This window comes from Jatropha curcas, chromosome 7, assembly GCF_041381405.1.
Source record: "Jatropha curcas cultivar XTBG-Jc1 chromosome 7, XTBG_Jcur_1.0, whole genome shotgun sequence".
In the NCBI taxonomy this organism is placed as follows: domain Eukaryota; kingdom Viridiplantae; phylum Streptophyta; class Magnoliopsida; order Malpighiales; family Euphorbiaceae; genus Jatropha; species Jatropha curcas.
The window spans coordinates 27,027,574-27,046,429 of NC_143157.1; the positions used below are offsets into that span (position 1 = coordinate 27,027,574).

General features: G+C 32.3%; 3 protein-coding genes across 9 annotated transcripts; all 3 read right to left on the reverse strand.

The window, feature by feature from the left end:
• Positions 1-2,934: 2,934 nt before the first annotated feature.
• On the reverse strand, positions 2,935-5,925 carry LOC105632150 (Tetratricopeptide repeat (TPR)-like superfamily protein). The gene has a single exon (XM_012214467.3). The coding sequence runs from the start codon at positions 5,812-5,814 to the stop codon at positions 3,532-3,534; it is 2,283 nt and encodes a 760-aa protein (XP_012069857.1). The 5' UTR covers positions 5,815-5,925; the 3' UTR covers positions 2,935-3,531.
• Positions 5,926-6,537: 612 nt separating this feature from the next.
• On the reverse strand, positions 6,538-8,684 carry LOC105632149 (uncharacterized protein At4g14342). The gene is made up of 4 exons (XM_012214466.4): positions 8,520-8,684; positions 8,271-8,356; positions 8,041-8,164; positions 6,538-6,818 (listed from the first exon to the last, which is right to left on the reverse strand). The coding sequence occupies exons 1-4, from the start codon at positions 8,523-8,525 to the stop codon at positions 6,771-6,773; spliced, it is 264 nt and encodes an 87-aa protein (XP_012069856.1). The 5' UTR covers positions 8,526-8,684; the 3' UTR covers positions 6,538-6,770.
• Positions 8,685-9,372: 688 nt separating this feature from the next.
• Positions 9,373-17,871, reverse strand: LOC105632148 (uncharacterized). Of its 7 annotated transcripts, XM_012214465.4 has the most exons (15): positions 17,609-17,870; positions 15,886-16,136; positions 14,450-14,624; positions 13,719-13,802; positions 13,392-13,633; positions 13,085-13,304; positions 12,402-12,481; positions 12,235-12,319; positions 11,823-11,954; positions 11,615-11,728; positions 11,473-11,520; positions 10,772-10,856; positions 10,249-10,305; positions 9,847-9,955; positions 9,373-9,730 (listed from the first exon to the last, which is right to left on the reverse strand). In XM_012214465.4, the coding sequence occupies exons 2-14, from the start codon at positions 16,104-16,106 to the stop codon at positions 9,852-9,854; spliced, it is 1,647 nt and encodes a 548-aa protein (XP_012069855.1). In that variant the 5' UTR covers positions 16,107-16,136; positions 17,609-17,870; the 3' UTR covers positions 9,373-9,730; positions 9,847-9,851. The 7 variants fall into 7 exon arrangements, with proteins under 7 accessions (XP_012069855.1, XP_020534152.1, XP_012069854.1 ...); XM_020678493.3 differs by having other exon boundaries at positions 9,373-9,955; positions 17,626-17,870; XM_012214464.4 differs by having other exon boundaries at positions 9,373-9,955.
• Between the last annotated feature and the right edge of the window lie 985 nt (positions 17,872-18,856).

An 18,856-nucleotide genomic window follows, 5' to 3' on the forward strand; every position in this document is an offset into this window, starting at 1 on the left:
TAAAAAAAATTAAATCATTTGAAACAATGACAAACAACTTTTTCTTCCTTAAAAAAGAAGATTACGTAAAAAATTTTAACAAAATCACCATAAAAACAAAAAATATATAAATATACACCTATTAATTTATAAATTTTAATATTCACGTTGTTACGTGTAACCACGACAATTCATAGTTTTATATATTAATTTTTTCTTGTAATTTAACAATAAACTACAAAATATGAATATTGTATAACCATCATCATTTATATAGATTTGTAAATTGTAATTTTATTATAAATGAATTGAAAAATATTTTTAAAAAGTTACAAAAAAAAGTTATTTTTCATTAAATAATCAAGCTTCACTTTTACCTACCTCAATTTGATTTTTTTTTTTTTTTTTTTTTGAGAAGAACCTTGATTTGATTTTGAATGTGAAATCAAATAATTTTATCAATTAAATCTAAACAGCTGCGGTATTTACAAATGTAGTATTTACAAGTACTTTGAAAGGAATTTCAAATTAATTTTTTTTTCTGACATTTCTTGATATATATTTTTATATTTTTATTCATGTGATAATGTACTATTGCAATATGGATAAAAGATAGATTCTTGCCATTCCTTAAAATAAAAAGAAAAAAGGGTGAAATATTTTTTTTGAGTAGCCAATTAGTAATAAAACTGCATTTCTTTCTTTTTTTCTCTCACTCAAAAACTAAAATAAAAATAAAAATAAAAAAGAGTAGAAAGTAATGATGATGAAGTTCCCCAATAAGTAATATGATCTAGTCAAAATTAGGGTTTGAAAATTGAATTGAAGCTTCAAAACCCAGAACCACTTTTGTCAGTGGCTGCAATTTTTAGCATCTTATAATATAATATATATTATGTATGTATAGTAGCTTTCATTTGTTTACAAAACAGATAAAATAGTTGGTAACCGAATTGACCTGTGGATTGTTATTAATTGGGGAGTATATGTTCAATATGTATAACTGGTCCATATTGCTTTCTTCTTTTAATACAAAGATTTTAATTATATTAGTGGTGTCTGATTTTTTATTTTATTTTATTAATTTTAATATTTAAATGAAAAAATTCAATTAAGTGTATAAATAAAATAATTATAATCAAATATTTATCAAGCATAAAAACATAATAATCATTATAATAAAAAAAATACACTATTTAATAAGTAATATATTTTAAAATTTTCATATTTTTCCACTATTTTCTTCCCTCTTTTTTTTTTCAAACAAAGCATAAACTACCATCATTTATGATGTTGAAACACTCGATAAACACTTGGTTGTGATCATTTTTTTTTGTCCAAACATCCAATTAAAATTTTCTTTTTTGTTTATGCATTACGAATTAGGATTGATTCAGGGCTTTTTAGTGGGCCGGCAATCTCAATTGCCCACCTTATCTTCCCAACTTTTTTATTTTATATTGATTTCGGTCCATTTTAGTACTACTTCAAACCTCGTTATCTTCCACTCGTTGTAGCACAACACATGAAAAAAACTTATCTAGTCTGGGTCGGTGCCTCACCTTATAAATCAAATTAATGAAATTAAAAATTTATAAAAAGTATTACGATTTTATTATTTTTTTTACTGTATAGTCTGAAATATCATCATTTCAATAAAAATTCTTAATTTCATTAGTTTGGTTTATAAGTGAAATCATGAACCCAGTTTAAATAATTTTTTCCCTCAATATATATAATACTAAGTCCTAACTTTATGACTCCATATCAAGCTAGCATATCAAATGAACTCCTTAATTAGCCAAAATCCTGATTATGATTGATGTTGATGCAAATTCCATTATTAACATTACTATTATTACAAACCCTAACCCTACCAATAAAAGTTATCCCTAAAGTATCAATTGGTAGTATGCAAACCACCTTACCCTTAAGTGCATGCACTATATTATTAATGAGCAGCCAACCCTTGGGGAAGGAAAAAAGATGCATCTAAATCTTGTGGGCAGGATTGTTTCTTGCAATCAAAGTGAGAAATTCAAGAAATGAGGTTTTCCTATCACATACGGCTATGTCATTTTCAAAGGAAACTCAACAGCAAACACCACTTCTATCATTTGTGCTTGAAAAGTTAATAATAAGGGTCTTGCTTTAAATAGGGTTCCTCGATCTTTCTATTTTTATTTTTTATTTAAAGATAGAATTGTCTCATCTTTAAATTACAAGCATTGTGGCGTCGGACAAGATGGATTTTCTTTAATCACACGTAAGCTCCGTTTGTCCGTAAAATAACTTCTAGAAAAATATTTTCATGAAAAATATTTTTCAAATAACTTATTTCCCGTTATTTGGCTATAATATTAAAAATTAGTTAAAAATATTAAAATCTTTATCTGCCATAAAAAATATTAATAACAATAGAAAGTTTATAATTTAAAAATTTTATGATTAAATATGAAAAGAATGCAAAAAAGAATATATAAATTATGACAGCCGTTGATGGCTCGTGGTGGTGGCGGATAGTGGTGGTCCGTAGTAAATGATGACTGTTGATAACAATTATGATGATTAATAAATTAAAAAATATGAATTTATAAGGTTTACCAATGTTTAAAAAATGTTTTACTCTCTCGAAAATGAAAAGTGTTTTCATTAAAAAATGACTTAATTTTCCTTTGACCAGGAAAATATTTTCCGTTAACTTATTTTGTCTTTTCCTGAGTGCCCTAAATAACGAAAAATTATGAAAAATATTTTTCTATAAATTATTTTACGGAAACGAAATAGAGCCTTAGATAATTGATTATGGCAAGAAGATAGTTCAATTGTACTATGATTTGATCTATAACCACCATTGACTTCGCAAAAATTAACCACAGAATAACCTAAGCTGTTCACCAAGCAAAAACAAGCACAGTTCTTAAGCCAATGACAAGCAGACATTAAAGTAGCAAGTAGCAGCAACTATCCAGAGAGGGAGAATTTAATTAATTATTCACTAATTTCATCTCACAATTACAACGAATATCCTAATTCAAAAAATTTTAATCAACAATAGCTCACAAGAAAGAGGGCTCATGAAAATTGCATGTTATTACGGAAAAATTCAACACCTTCTCAAGTTGCATGTCTCATAGGAAAATTTTTTGCACCAGACCGCAACTTACCTGGACATAGTAAGCGTATATAATTAGGTTAAAAAGATCATATCTTTTCCCTCGATCTTGCAGATGTTAAATCCGTAAATCAACCATACTTTCCGATAACCAACTCCCTTTTCTTGAAATCTTAGTAAAAACAAACTCAGAGTTGTCTGGACGTCTACACGAACCTGAACAAAAGGGTGACCCAGTGTACGAAGCATCCGACCTTGTAAGCTTTGGAAAGATTGATGTAGGCAGTTTTCGCTCTACTTTGTAGGGAGACTGTTTTCAGCGGCTTAAATCCATGACCTCCAGGTCATAAATAGAGTAATTTTATCTTACACCAAAAGCCATCTTCTATCAAACCTGAATGACCACAAAAAATTTGCGGGGAGTCTCTTGCTCCTTTTCACCAATAGTCTCCACATGAACACTTTCCATCCTTAAAATGGTGAAAACGGTTATTATCCCTCACCACTATTTCTCTCTCAACTATCTTTGATATAAATTTTGTTGCTGTATGGCAGTCGACACACACCCGGATGTTCTTTGTGACTCGAATTATTGTCCCAGGAGGGGTGCTGATTAGGCCAAATGCTATGGCAAGTCTCTCACTATGGCCATATAACAAGTATTTCTTCTGCTCCTCCTCAACATCATGAAACACCTGACTTGTGTCAGGAACATACCCTTCTCGTTCCATCTTATCTACTAGGACTTTCAAAGCCTCGCTTATTTTGTCATAATTAGGATGGGATTTATCTCCTGATACAAAAGCATGCATCCTGTTTTTAACTTCAATCCAACTGCAAGCAGTATTTTTCTTTAGGCCCTTATCCCTCATAAGGACTCGCAATTTTGACACCTCTTCCCATCTCCGGGCAGCTGCATATGTATTTGACAAGAGAACATAGGCTCCCACATTCTCTGGATCATCCTCAAATATCTTCTCAGCAACCTTTTCAGCCATGTCAACATTCTTATGGACTCTACAAGCGGCCAGCAATGCTGACCAAACACTCCCTGCAGGTCTATCCATACTAGATATTAACTTATAAGCTTCATCCAACTTTCCTGCTCTACCTAGAAGGTCTGCCATTGCGGCGTAGTGTTCCAAGCCTGGAGCAATTCCAAAATTCTGAGTCATACTGTTGAAATATCCCCAAGCTTTATCTATCAAACCAGCATGACTACAAGCAGTTAATACAGCCATAAAAGCTACATAGTTTGGTCTTATTCCCCCCATCTCCATCTTCTCAAACAAGGAGATGGCATCATTGGCATGACCATGTAAAGCATAACCCATGATTATGGCTGTCCATGACACCATGTCAGGTAGCTCCATTTTATCAAAGATCCATCTAGCTACTTTAACATTCCCACATTTGGCATACATGTCCACGAGTGAACTAGCTATAAACACATTGTCATCAAATCTGCACCTAATTATGTATCCATGCAGCTGCTTACCCAAATTTAATGTTGTCAAATGAGCACAAGCTGGTAAGATACTGGAAAAAGAAACCTGCCGAGGCTTAACTTTAGCCTTCACCATCTGCCGGAAGAAGCTCAGGCCCTCACCAAATCGATTGTTCTGCACACACCCTGCAATAATTGAGTTCCATGAAATGTCATCTCGTTGAGGTAATATGCTAAACACCCGTAACGAATCTTCCACTCGAGCACACTTTGCATACATGTCGATTAAGCCACTACCAATAAACACATCTCCATGAAAGCCCTGTCTTATGACATATCCGTGAATCTCTTTCCCCTTATCGACATCCACATATTCTGCAAAGATAGGAAGCACACTTGACAAAGTGAATGAATCAGGCTTCAAGTTGGCATTTCCCATCTCCCTAATCATCATTAGTGCTTCTTCATACATCCCATTCTGTGCATTCCCTGCAATCACTGTATTCCAAGAAACGAGATCTCTTCTTGGCATCATCTCAAAAACCTTTCTTACATCATCCATTTTTGAATTCCGTCTATCCTCCTCTCCCATATAATTATTATGATTTTCCATGTAAGACCAATCGAAGATTTTGTTGTTTCCATTAATTTGAGGCGAAATATGACTAGCTTGATTCACACAAACATTTTTACCAATATCCAATATTTGTCTCGAAAATTTGTTAACCAATTCACTATGATAGATTCTATCAGGCATTCCATCAAACAGCTTACATGTGTCTTTTCTCTGGGAGCCATTCCTACCCAAACTTCGAAATTTTGCATACATATTCATAAGGGCATTGCCAGTGTACAAATCAAAGTCCATACCCAATCTAATAATGCAGCCATGGATAGACTCGCCTAATTTTAGGTCTAACAATAAAGTACATGACTTTAGCACAGAAGGGAACACATTATGATTTGGGTATTTACCGGAAGCTCTCATTTGCAGAAAACATTTCAAGGATTGAATAAAAAGGCCGTTGGCAGCATAACATCTGATGATTGATTTATAGGCAAGAATTGGCGGCGAGTGGAGGGTGTTGAAGATAAGGAGGGAATCATGTAAGAGGTTGAAGTTGGAGTAGATGGAAATGAGAGTAGAGAGGTGAACGGAATAGGAAGGTTTGAATTTGAGGATTTGGGCATGAAGTTGTTTGGCTTGGGATTTGGAGCTTATTGTTTGGGGGCTTCTGAGGAGTGCTTTGATCATGGAATTTGTACTGGTCATTGGTTCGTGGGATTTTCCCGGTTGCTGTTGCCGTCGAAGATTTGGTGGGAAACGTTCTTAAATTTTCACCCAGCGCTCTTTTTCGAACATTCCATTTTTTAAAATTATCGGTTTCTCTGGCACCAGTGAACAGCAAACAAGTGAATAGTATAGTTTCTACTTTCTATTGTTGGATTTTCTTTTTCTTTCTTTCTTTTTTTGGTAATTAGCGTTAGATTTTAATTACCGACAGTAATTGACTATAGCTACAATTCTCTACTCCCTCAGTCAGTTCCTTCAAAATTCTTGCGTACAAAGCAATCAACTCATTTAAATTATAAACAAACCACTTTTTAATTTGACTAAACTAATATTCAATTCATCTAATACTCCAATATAAAAATTTTATAAAATTTATTTATTTATATATATATATATATATATATATATATATATATATATATATATATATATGTATATATGTATATATATTAAATAAACTGAAAAAATAAAATTTAATATTCTTTCATCTTCTCAAAGATAGTTTTAGACAAAATAATTTCTATGAACAAGAAGATAAAAATAAATGGAAGAAATATAATAACAAGATTAGCATATCTCAATGTGATTTCATTAAAGATCAATTCCAGTGAGCATCCACAATTTCATCTCATTAAAGTTTTGATTCAGGTCTAAATAAAACTGACCTGAACCTTAAACATCATTAAGAAACCTTAAACATCATTGGAAAATAATAAAATGCATATATGCGAGATATAAGAGTGAACTGAATGGTATTTCTGTTGCCATAATTTAAGAGAGACTTTCAACCATTTCAGCACTATAAAGTTCAAAACAACCACTTACATAAAAACATCTAGAATGTAAAATTAGTACTCAATGGGATCATGCTATGATAAATTCTACAACCAACAAGGACCAACAAAATTAATGCGTGTTCTTGAAAGCCTGAACTCTCAGTCATCTTCACGTTCAGGGGGTAGACCGCATGGCAAAAGCATTTTCTGCATATTTTAAAAAAATAAAAACAAGGTGAGAATCATTGAGATAAATAGTAAACTTGCAAAGTTAATATTAAAGTACATTAATTCTTCGGCGCTCTCTCTCTCTCTCTCTCTCTCTCTCTCTGCATGTGTCATCTGCCCATATAGTCTCCATGACCCATATCAATAAAACCCTCCAGAAACATTTGATTCCCAGATCGCAAGGTTTTGCAAGATTTTAAAAGTTCAAAGTTTTGACCTTGCATGTGATTATCCAATCATGAAAGCTAGTTTCCCTGCATTAATCAAAGCTTTAACTAAGGTAGTTCACCGACACTGATGTAAAAAGGCTTGTTCAGAAGCAAATAGATAATCCACCTGTAACTGTATCTGGCTGCTCAAATGCACTTCTATCATGGTCCTCCTAATAAAAATACATTATAATAATACAAGCTATCGGCTTTCCTAGAGCAAGAGGATTACCAGAAGAGGACTAAATTAGAGAGGGAGAGAACTTTTATCCCTTAAAGATGCAGCCCCAAACTAATGTATCCAACACAAATAACCAGAATAAAATTTTGCAAACCATTGCATAACAAGGAGACGTAATTTAGACTCATTACCCAAAACTTTCAAGAAATCCAACAACAAACTTACACCGTCTCCATAAAAGGGTGATTGCTTAATACGCTAATAGATCACGCTAGAGTTGCATTCACGAGAACCACCTCTAGTCCCATGCAAGACTACACCAACGGGTATGCAAGGGCTTGCTTATTCCCTTGATGTATTGCATAATTTCACTAACAAGGAAACTGGTAATAGCAAATATTGCCAATAGTATCTAAAAATGAGTTGTTCAACGGCAAAGGTACACCTCAAATTGATCAAATCAATTCAACTATAGATACAATAGGATCGACTAATTGCAGTCAACTAGATTTATTTATTTTACATCAATTGATTCAAAAGCCATAAGTTTAAATTCTATAAATTTGTCATCAGATATTTTCTCATATTCAGATTTTGTAAACTAATGGTTGCTAATTTCTCTCTTATTTATTCACCATTAGCGTTTGTCACACAACCATTTAATCCACTTTTCCTATCATTATAACTAAAACTAAAAAAAAGAAAGGCATATAATTCTAATTGATTCACTATAATCTAAACTTCACGAACAGCAACTTTAAGTAAAAATAAAAATTTATTAAAAAGGAACAATTATAAGAAGAATAAGAACCTGCATAAAGTTATAACGCTCTCTTCCAATTGACTCATTTTCAGCAACAGCAAAATAAGCCAATATAGGGTAATGCCCAATATATGATGCATAACTATCACGCTGGATATTCATCGCCCACTCGCTGCACATAAAAAAGTATAATCATTTCATGCCAATAAAGTCACAAAATAAACAAAAAGTTCCAAAAAAAAAAAAAAAAAAGGGAGAGAGAAAGGAAAAAAACTCACAATCTGTTTAAATCGGCGTGACCAGTTCCAACATACTTGGCCTGAAGATGCTCAAGCTGGGAATTGATGTTAAACCTATCACTGGCCTGCACAAATACAAGTAGAATTTCTTAATCAATACCGTTTATATGGAGTTCCCGATTTTTAGGGTTTTGTTCATGAAAAAGGAGAAGTAAACTATGAGGCAAAGCACAAAAATCAGAAAATAAAAAAAAAAAATTTTTGAAGAATTAAAAAAAAAAGAGTTACCTGCATGATTGGAGATGGAGAGACACAGAGAGAGAATTAACGAAAAGAAAGACACTCAAAGAGATCACAGGTAACTCAGAGATTTTCGCGGACCTTTAAACCGACCTGACCAGTGACTAGATCCTCTCTAAGCTTAACGAGAGTTCTGCTATAGATCCTTTTTAGTTTTTTTTATTTTTTATTTTTTGGATTTCCTGGAATGTCCCTGTTGGTTTTACAATTTTACGTGATTTGCCACCTTCGGTCATTTTTTTTAAGGCCCAATGAGTAAAACCAATGTGGGCTAAACATAAAAACAGCCCTCCTTTTTTTAATATATGCTTTTTTTTAGCATTTTATTCCATTTGATTTCATAAATAACTAGCCCGAAAAATATTTTCGTATTTTCTAATGTTTGACATCCCCAGAAAAATTAATCAATAAAAATATTCTTTTATTTTATCAAAGGAAATTCAAATCATTTGAAAAAAGGACTTCTCCTTTTTTTAAAAGAAAACATTTTCTAAATATTAAGTTACTATAACTATATAAAGTTTTAATGTTAATCCTAGTCATTAATACCGATCACTACTAATGACAGACCGCAGCGGACTATCATGGATCACGGGTCAACATCATTGGTTAACCACTATAATTTATTATTTTCATGCATTTTTTTTATATTTAATAATAAATATTTAAAATATACATTTTAGCTAATTTTTCGAAGGGCAGTTATTTCCTGGAAACAACCAAAATCATAATATTCATTTATTGGTTCGCAAGGCAATTGAGTAGAAAATTCATCAATAATTGTTTTTTTGAATATAACCTCTATATTTTTATTATTTATGATATGCACACTGAGATTCAGTTAAACAAATTAAATCCGGCAATTCATACTGATCTTAAGCCGGAGGATGAATGAATTCTCCAGGAAATAGAGTTTCAAGATCTTAATAATTACATGTGTAACGGTACAATCTATAATCAACCCAATACCGAAATGTTAATAATTACATGAAAAACCATAATACAACTTCTGCAAGGAATTTCTCACTCTTGACAGATGAGGGTAAATCAAATGACATAACATTTTTTCAAAAGAATATTTACCATGAAATTATTTTACAAAGATAAAGAACGTTAAACTAAGCCAACAGCGAATTAGCATCTCAAACCGCTCGTCCTCGGAGCCTTTGCCCCCTGAAACTTTCATTCCGGTAACATATCTGCAGGAATCAGCGAACCAAAAAGCCCTACGCATTAGTAAACACGATCTTCCTCAGTTGACCTTCAATCAAACATCTGTGAGTGCATGACCATCTAATGGCATATAGAGACTAGCCTGGATCATTTCGATTTGTTTGGCAGCTCAGGAACTTCATCTATTTTAGGAGGCAGGAGACCTAGAAAGCTCCCTTGCACAGGTTGATTAGCTTCAGCTGACTCATCTTCTGCGACATATGAACCGCATTAGTAAGATAACACTCAACAGGCCACTGAAAAGCTATATTCGATGGTCTGCAATTGTGCTCTTTTAAAGTTAAATTGCAGTGAAGATGGACAAAACTAAAACTTTTATGACGCAAAGAACATGAATTTTCATGATTAAGGACTTCTCATTTGCAAATTGCAATTTAAAAGAAAGCTACCTGAAATCATCCAACAAATAAAAGACATTCTCAATGGTTAGAAAAAGAAAATGACAATAATAATAATAATAATAATAATAATAATAATAACTTACCAAAAAGGGACTTGATAGAGGGCCTCTTAGGTTTTGTGCTTTTCTTTTTTAGTTCAGCTGTGCATAGTAACACAAAAAATACCAATAAGCAGATATATATGAAAATCACAGATAAATGTGGAAGAGTTAACACTTGCAAATATTTTTTATAATGATTAGAAAGAAAAACATTTAAACCTACAAATATTTGGTAAGAGGAGTGAGCATGGATTGGATCCAATTATTAGAGGACATTGTTTTTAATAACAAAAATGAATTACAATACAAATATTAACACAATCAAGATGATGTAAGCAGCTACTTAATTGAGCCAAGAAACAAGACAAGCATCCCAGTCTAAACCAGACAGTAAAAGCCCAAGTTCATCCAGATATAGCATGCTACAAAAACAATAGGCTCAACTGATCTGTAGCAATTGTAATATAGCACTACTTCGTATTTTGGAAAATGTTGACACACTACTAAGACAAGACTCAAAAAGGAGAGTGCATTTGTATGCATATGTTCAGCAGAGAGTAAGTACCAATCCCAGGTAACTGATTATCATTTACAATTTCGAAGTTCTTGTATGTATAACCAACGAAATTAATATCCTTAGATGAGAGCATCTGCAGAGAAGAAAAAACAGCGGAACAATGAGCCAACATCAAGACAGGATAAACTATATACAAAATCCATCATTAAAAGTTAACTAAAAGGGAGTGAATAGGTTTTTACTTTCACCATCAAATAGCCAAACAACAATGCGTTAATGTTGAATAAAGAAATAAAAAGCAAATTCGCATGAGTCACCTTTTTTCTTAGAAAAGGAGCATACAATAATATGCAAATACAATTGATGAAAACAAAGATGAGAAAGACTTTGTATTGACATATGGAGCTCTTAACCCTTCCAGATTCTTATATTTCAAAATTCAAATGACTTGGCTATTTTGTGAGACAAGAAATTGTGCATATCTAAATTACTAGTAATCGTATCTAGAAAGAAACTACATTTTGACCCCATGCAGGGACGGCATGTATAAACTAATAAAGAGCAAAAAGAACATAAAGAGACGATAAGAGAAATCTATTGAAACAATGATTCTAATTCTGATCAACTTCTGCTGACCACGCAGCATTAGTACTTTTAAGAGAAAAATGCAGATCCTTTACCACAGAATGAATGAATAACAGCAATTCCTTAAGGTTAGAATGCATGCATTGAAATCTTTATCTACCAACCTTTCTCCATGGACCAGCTTTTGCTGACGTCTGAATTTGATTGTCACCCTACAAAAGGAATTGTGTGATTGGATAGAAAGGCGAGCAAATGAATGCAAGTAGACAAGCATTGACCAAGCTTATATAAAAAATGTTAATCCACCTCTTCAAACTTCTCAAAGTTTTGAGTGTCCAACTCATCATTAACCTCAGGAATAAATGCGGCTTTCATTTGATAAAGTTTATCCCATTCTGTACCTTTAAACCATGGGTGAGCCTGAAAATAACATAGTATACCAGTTAAACTATCAATCTAAATTCCATTTTGACATTTTACTAAAGAGTTTTGAAGAGAACAAATCAAACTACACCTTTATTTCATCTGCGCCTTTTGTGCCAAGCCTTTGGTCAACATTACATAAGAGTTTACTGATGAGATCTTTAGCTTCTGGAGATAGCTTTGCTTCTTCTGGAAATTTTAAATGAGTTCTCCAGTTAACTATCTGCATGACAATAGAAGAACAATATTCAATGATTGACAACATTGAATAAAAGAAATAGAAGAAATGAATCAAAACATAAAAACAACTAAGTCTTGAGAAAATCACCACAAAATAATTCTTAAGAGCATCATTGTTTTGTATCAGTAAACAAACCATTTTATATGAAAAATAGAGAAAGAAAGCATGCTCGGAGGACTCACTTTTGTAGGTATGAAATGAGTAAATGCTCGTTTTTACCTATTTTGGGCATATTAAAATCGAAGTATTAACCCAAGCTTACCTTCCTACAAGTTGACATAGGTTCATCTGAGTAAAAGGGTGGGTATCCGACAAGCATTTCATACATGATCGCCCCGAGAGACCACCTGGAGATATTGACAATATATCATTCCATTTATCTCAGAGAAGATACAGGATTAATTTAAAAGGGTAATTCAGTATACCTACCAATCACATTCCATTCCATATCCTTTCTTCAGCAAAACCTCTGGAGCAATATAGTCAGGTGTCCCAACAGTAGAATAAGCCTGTAACAATAACATTTTTTTCAAGCTTAAAAAACCAGTGCTGTTCCCATAGGTCATTTAAGTTAAAGATAGGAATGAATATATTGATGTCTTCCTACAATTTTTTTAAAGGCAATTAATGCCTGTAAACTATTGATTTAAAATCAATAACAGCTCCCCGGTATATAACAATACCAAAAGAAAAAAAAAAAAAAAGACATAGAAAGAGAAAAAGATAATTACACAAGCCAACTTGAGGTTCTGTCTAATACCATTTGTTCTTCGCCTTTTCAAACTCAAACATTTTGGTCCACGAGTTTTAAACTTCAACACCTCACTCCTTTATAGCCCAAAAAAAAGTCCCCTTTTTCCAAGCCTACATTTTTTGACATACTTAGCCTATAAAGGACCAAAGTGTTAATTTCTATAAATTTCATGGAGTAAAGCTTTTTTTTATTTTGGATTATGAAGAACTGGAAACCTTTAGTTTGGAAGTTTTTTTAAGATAAACATGCACTAGATAATTGAAAAGAAGAAAAACATGATGAAGAGATACTGGTTTATTAATAATGTTATTACTACAAAAGAAAGAACCATTGCATTATAGGATAGGATAAAACTTACAAGCATCCTCCTATTTCTCTGCCAATGCTGCAATTGCTCTTGTTGTGTGCGCTTTGGTGCTGCAGGGCGTCCATCACTCTGAAGAGTTCCACTGAGGTTGTTTCCAATAGAAAAATCCTTTTCCTGGAGATTACTGCAATCTAATGGCTTGCATAACCCAAAATCTGATAATTTCATGTGACCATTTCTATCAAGTAGCAAGTTATCAGGCTTGATATCTCTGCAATAAAGCACTGAAATTGTTAGGCCATGTGATGTAAACTACATGGAAGAACAATCAAGGGTTCAAGTAAAAATATTGATTTACCTATGAATATAATTATGTTTGTGGATTGACTCAATAGCCAGGACAGTTTCTCCAACATAAAACCTTGCCTCATCTTCAGTTAGTGTATCTTTGCGCATGAGTAAAGTCATCATATCTCCACCGGGTAGGTATTCCATGATGAGATATAGATACTCTTCATCTTGGAAGGAACAATAGAGTTTTACAATGCAATTGCTATCAACCTCTGCAAGTAGATTCCTTTCCGCTTTCACATGTTCAACCTAAACATTTAAAATCCAACTAGAAATGAGCACAATAAACAAAATGCCAAATAACATTCTCTAGGAGGCCTAATAAATTATAGACCTGGCCTCTGCGAAGCATCTCTGATTTCTTAAGCTTCTTCATAGCATATACATGACCGGTTGATTTTTCCCTGCAGATTCTGACCTGCAATCTCATGGGGAATGAGAGAGAAGTCAGAGAAGAAAAAAAATTGACTAAGTTGGTGACAGATCTCCAATCAGCAGCAAAACTAATTTTCAATCAATGAATCATTTATGTGGCCAACATACTTAGATATATCATTAACTAGCAAACCAATGCAATCCAAAGCTCTGAACAAAATCAATATAGAAAAGGCTTCCAACTCATGCACAAATAAAGTTACTAACAGAAAAACATAACATGAAATCTTCATCTATCAGACAGTGTGCACGAGAATGTGCAAGTGTAGCCAAATAACATATAATCCTTGCTTTCAAAGAAGCATTCAGTTCCCATACACAATACCAAAAGCATTATATAATTAACACAAGTTTTACAAGCTTTCATGAGTTGCAATACATCAAAAGAACCCTGCAGAAAGAGCCAGATCACATAAATGCAAAATTAAAAAAGGCTTAAAATAAGAAAAAGTTGCTTTGGAACCACTTTGCAAACATGTGTAATATGTTTTCTTTTCGAGGGAACATGCATTCCTTTTTAAGATTTTTTTTTTTCCTGAGACTCAGCAAGCGAAAATTGAAACAAGTCTGACTATACAGTGTGTAATAATAAAATTAAAACGGTATAAAGCGAAGGCAAATAAATAATACCTCCCCAAATGCACCCTTGCCTATCATTGTCAAGGGCTCAAAATCATCAGAACCCATTTTATGCCTCTGAAGGCGCATGTATTCTGTTTCCTTCTTCTCTAAATACTTCAATAGGTTATTTTGCTCTTCCTCAGACACCTCAGCATCAGCCAACTTCTTCTCCAGTATATTACGTCTACAAGAAATCACAAAGTACCGACACAACTATAATCACAACACGCTAAAATCTCAAATTCAAAAATCATATTAGCGAAACCATCTCAGACAACAATGAAATATTCTATTTAGATATAGGCTGAGGCTCCTATATCTAAATGCATTCTTCATTGATTAATTCCCAGCGTCGTACCAAAATTGCACCCAAACGTTTTTGAAAATTAATTAGCTATAAGACAGAAAATCAGCAACGAGGCTGTTTTGACATAATCCAACATAAACTATAGATTAAATCCAAAAAGATTTTATTGATTAAATAAAAGTTGAAGGTTGATGATTGTATTTTGCAGGGTGGCACAGCTCATGCATAGTCATTTGATCAACATATTTCTAGTATATACCAGATCTTTCAGGCCAATTAATTTAATATATTGTTGCCAAATCATTTTTAAACAATAGACAAACAAAAACATATATACAGAATAACCAATTTGAAAGTATATTACAATTGGCTGCTTTCCCCAAATGACTCGATATTAATTTGCTATTTCAACAAGTACATGTTTAACCAGGAAAAATAAATAGAAAGGTATTACCATCTATTTTTTATTAAGGAGCAAAACATGTGATTTTATAAATCTTGAGACTTGTGGTGGCAATAAGCATTTTTACCAAAATCATTTCCCTTTTCTGATATTTTATTGTTGAAAATATACATGAAGTTGCATATAACACCCTGATATTTTAAAATTTATAGGCATTAAAGTCATTAGATAACACTAAACAGTTATCAACCCTCCCACAAGATAGATAATGAATTGAACCTTAGCTCCAATCTTTCAGGAACATGGAAGTAAAAAATATAACCATTAAAGGCACCAGAAAGGCATTTATCTAATTACATTTACTTAGCCTGTTCATCCTCATCCAGACTCTATATCAACCCGATACACACACACAAACAGCCACCTTCCTAGATCAGCATTATAAGCTACCAAGGGGCACCAAAGGAAATAGAGTCAAAACAGAAAACAATAAGCTTCTCTTCACATATCACCATTATTAGTGAGGACCCATCAACAAAGTCCATTGGTCGAGTGTCAGGAAATCTATGTAATTGCATTCAAGAGAAAACAGGAAAGTGATCATAGAGACTAGCAACAATTAAGCACAGTAGCAACTTTGGGACAGACAAGTCAGAAGACCGAATTAGAATCTGAACATGTGTAACTAACTTTACTAAAACAGCTTTTCTATGAAAGGAAGCATTAAACCAATACCGTTCCTTCCTCTCTTGCAGGTCTTTCATCTGCTTTTTGTAATGGTTTTCAATATACTGCTTTGCAGCAGCAACCCGCTGCTTGGTTACATTAGATGGTGCTTCTTCACTTGTAGGGGCTTTTGACCCCTCCTTCCCGTTGCCCATGGTTTCCTTTTTCTTGTCAGACTTCAACTTATCTTTTGACTTCAATTTGTTAAACCAACACCTTGCAGACTCCATGTGCTTCAACTGTTAAATACCTCACCTTTCCTTTAAGAGGGGGAAACTGTACTTTTAAATATACATTTGAACAAGAGTATACTTTTCAATTAAGAATGTCATTCACAGATGAGGTCAAGCAGATATATATGTTGTGTAAACTTTGAGCATTTCCTGTGTATTTGAAAGATAGAAACAACATTCAATTATCTTAGAATGGTGCATCACTGCATCATCAGTAAACTCTAGCCAACATTGATGCAAAAGATGAAAGCAAATGCACTGCTTTGGCGCACGGAAAATAATTACATAAAACTATGGTTCATTTGACAGCCAAAAAGAACCTTGATTGCAAAGTGCAGTTTCTGGATTCTTTTTCTCTAGGTACTTCCACATTTGAAAGGTAAAATTTCTCAATTGCCTAGTTTTAAATATTCCAATCTTACAGAACTGTGACACTTCAATCAAATTTACCTAATTCAGTCTTCAACAGTTAACACGAGTTTATAAAATTCCTCATTCACAGGACCCGCACCATAAAACAGATAAGACCAAAAAAATAAAAGCACCAGAACAGCATTAAAAAATTAATTAGTAATCCACATATCTTGAGACGACATTTTTGCATATCTCCAGATAACAATATTATTATTTTGAAAAATCTAATTCAGTGATATTAACCAAACTGAACATCCTCGGTGATCTAGAGTATGTAGCTCAAGGTCTCCCTAATTCAGCAATATTAACCAAACTGAGGATCTAGAGTATCCAGCTCCCTAAATTCTTTTCCCCGTTGAACAGAAGAGCACGACTAAAGATTCGCCACTTCGAACAGATTAAAAAAAATACAAAATAAATAAATAAAGAAATAAAGAAATAATGATCAATCAACACAAGACACATCAACTGGATTCTAAATTCCCTTAATTTTGCCCACGTTATTTCATGAACCAAATATAGAGTAAAACTGAAAACTTCAAAATCCAAAAATTGAAAAGAAAAGAGAAAGGCAACACTTGTCGAGAAAAATACAAGCGTACATTTCCATTAACTAAAAAAGAGGAGAACATCAAAACAATTACAATTGCAAACACAGACAAATCCATAACATCCTGGTTTCTTTTTTCCAAAAAAATTAAAAAGAAAAAAAAACTTCGATACTTAACTTTTCAGCTTTTTTCCTGCATTTTCTCAACAACCAAGCAGAAAGTCAAAACTGAAACCTCGAAACCAAACAAATCCTCAAAATCCCAAAAAAATCAAATCCAAAATTATCCAACAAAGAAACACTTCAACAGTTCAAAGTTGAAACCACCAAAAACCACCAAATTCCCTTACTTCCGTTCTACATTTTCTCACCAACCAACCGGTAATTCAAATCCGCAAGCTCAAAAACAAAGATTAACCAAAATTAACTTAAAGAAAACTAAATAAATAAATAAAACAACACGCATCATCCAAATTCCAAAAGAAAAAAAAAAAAAAAAGAAAAACAATTCACTGAAGCAACTAAGAGTACTAACTGGATATGGTCGACGACCTTGAAGAAGCCGAATCAGAAAATTCTAGAGAGTTCGATTTAGAGTGTGAATTGTGCGATTGCTAAAGAGAGAGGAAAGAGAAGAACCGGACGGCCCGCAATTCTCGGTAGAGAAGGAACTGTGGGGAAAAGCACTTTGTCTTCATGATTTTCGACGAGGCATTTGGTTGCGTTGAAAGTGAAGCTCTTTCTTCCTTTTGCTTTGTTTTAGCTTTGGCTTCTTTTTTTTTTTTTTTTTTTTTATTTCCTTTCTTTCTAATGAATCGAAGACTTTTTGTGTTTTGCTGTTACTGTGCGTTTTTTCTTTTTTGTTTTTTTTTTTTTTCCCTTTTTCTTTCTCTCTCTATCTTAATGACTTGAGAAAGCGCGTCTGTCTCTCTCTAGCTCGCTATGACATCAGGAAACTGAAACGGAGTTCTCGCGAGATGTTTCTTTTGATAAAATACAGTTTTATTTTCTCTTCTGTTTTAACTTTTTGTATTTTTGTATTTTTTTTATTTAATTTACTTTCCAAACCTTTCTTCTAATACATTATTTTCATATTGTTCAATTCATAAATGAAATAGAAATGTTTTATTAAATTCTTCGTAAAGTCTGAGTTTTTCGAGAGTATGATTATTACTGTAATTTTATAATGAAATTTTACATATTTATATGTTATTTAAATAATTAATGTTATCCAATTATATTTTTATTTAAAATGTTTCTATTTAAAATTTTATAATGAAATTTTGCACTGTATTTATATGTTATTTGAATAATTAATATTATTCAATTATATTCCTATATGAATAAAAACCTTAGTTTTAAATGTCAAATATTTATCATTATCTTTTATGTTATTATGTTTTTTTGAATAATTAATGTTATTCAATTATATTCCTATTTGAATAAAAATATTGATTTTAAATGTCAAATTTTTATTATTATTTTTTATTTAATTCCGTTTGTATAAATTTATAAATTTGAATTTATATTTTAAATGTAAAACTATATAAGCATTGTCTGAGGTAATTAAATGGATTATAAATGTCTTTAATAAATTTTAATTTATTAATAATTTATAAATGAATATGTTATTAGAATAGCATTTGTGTCATTAAACGAGTGTTAAAATATTCATTTTACATCCATCTATTAGCTATACTAATCATTTATTTATTGGTAACTATATTAATTAATAATTAATAAATACATAAGCACTTTTGATTTTAATGGTTCATGCGATCTC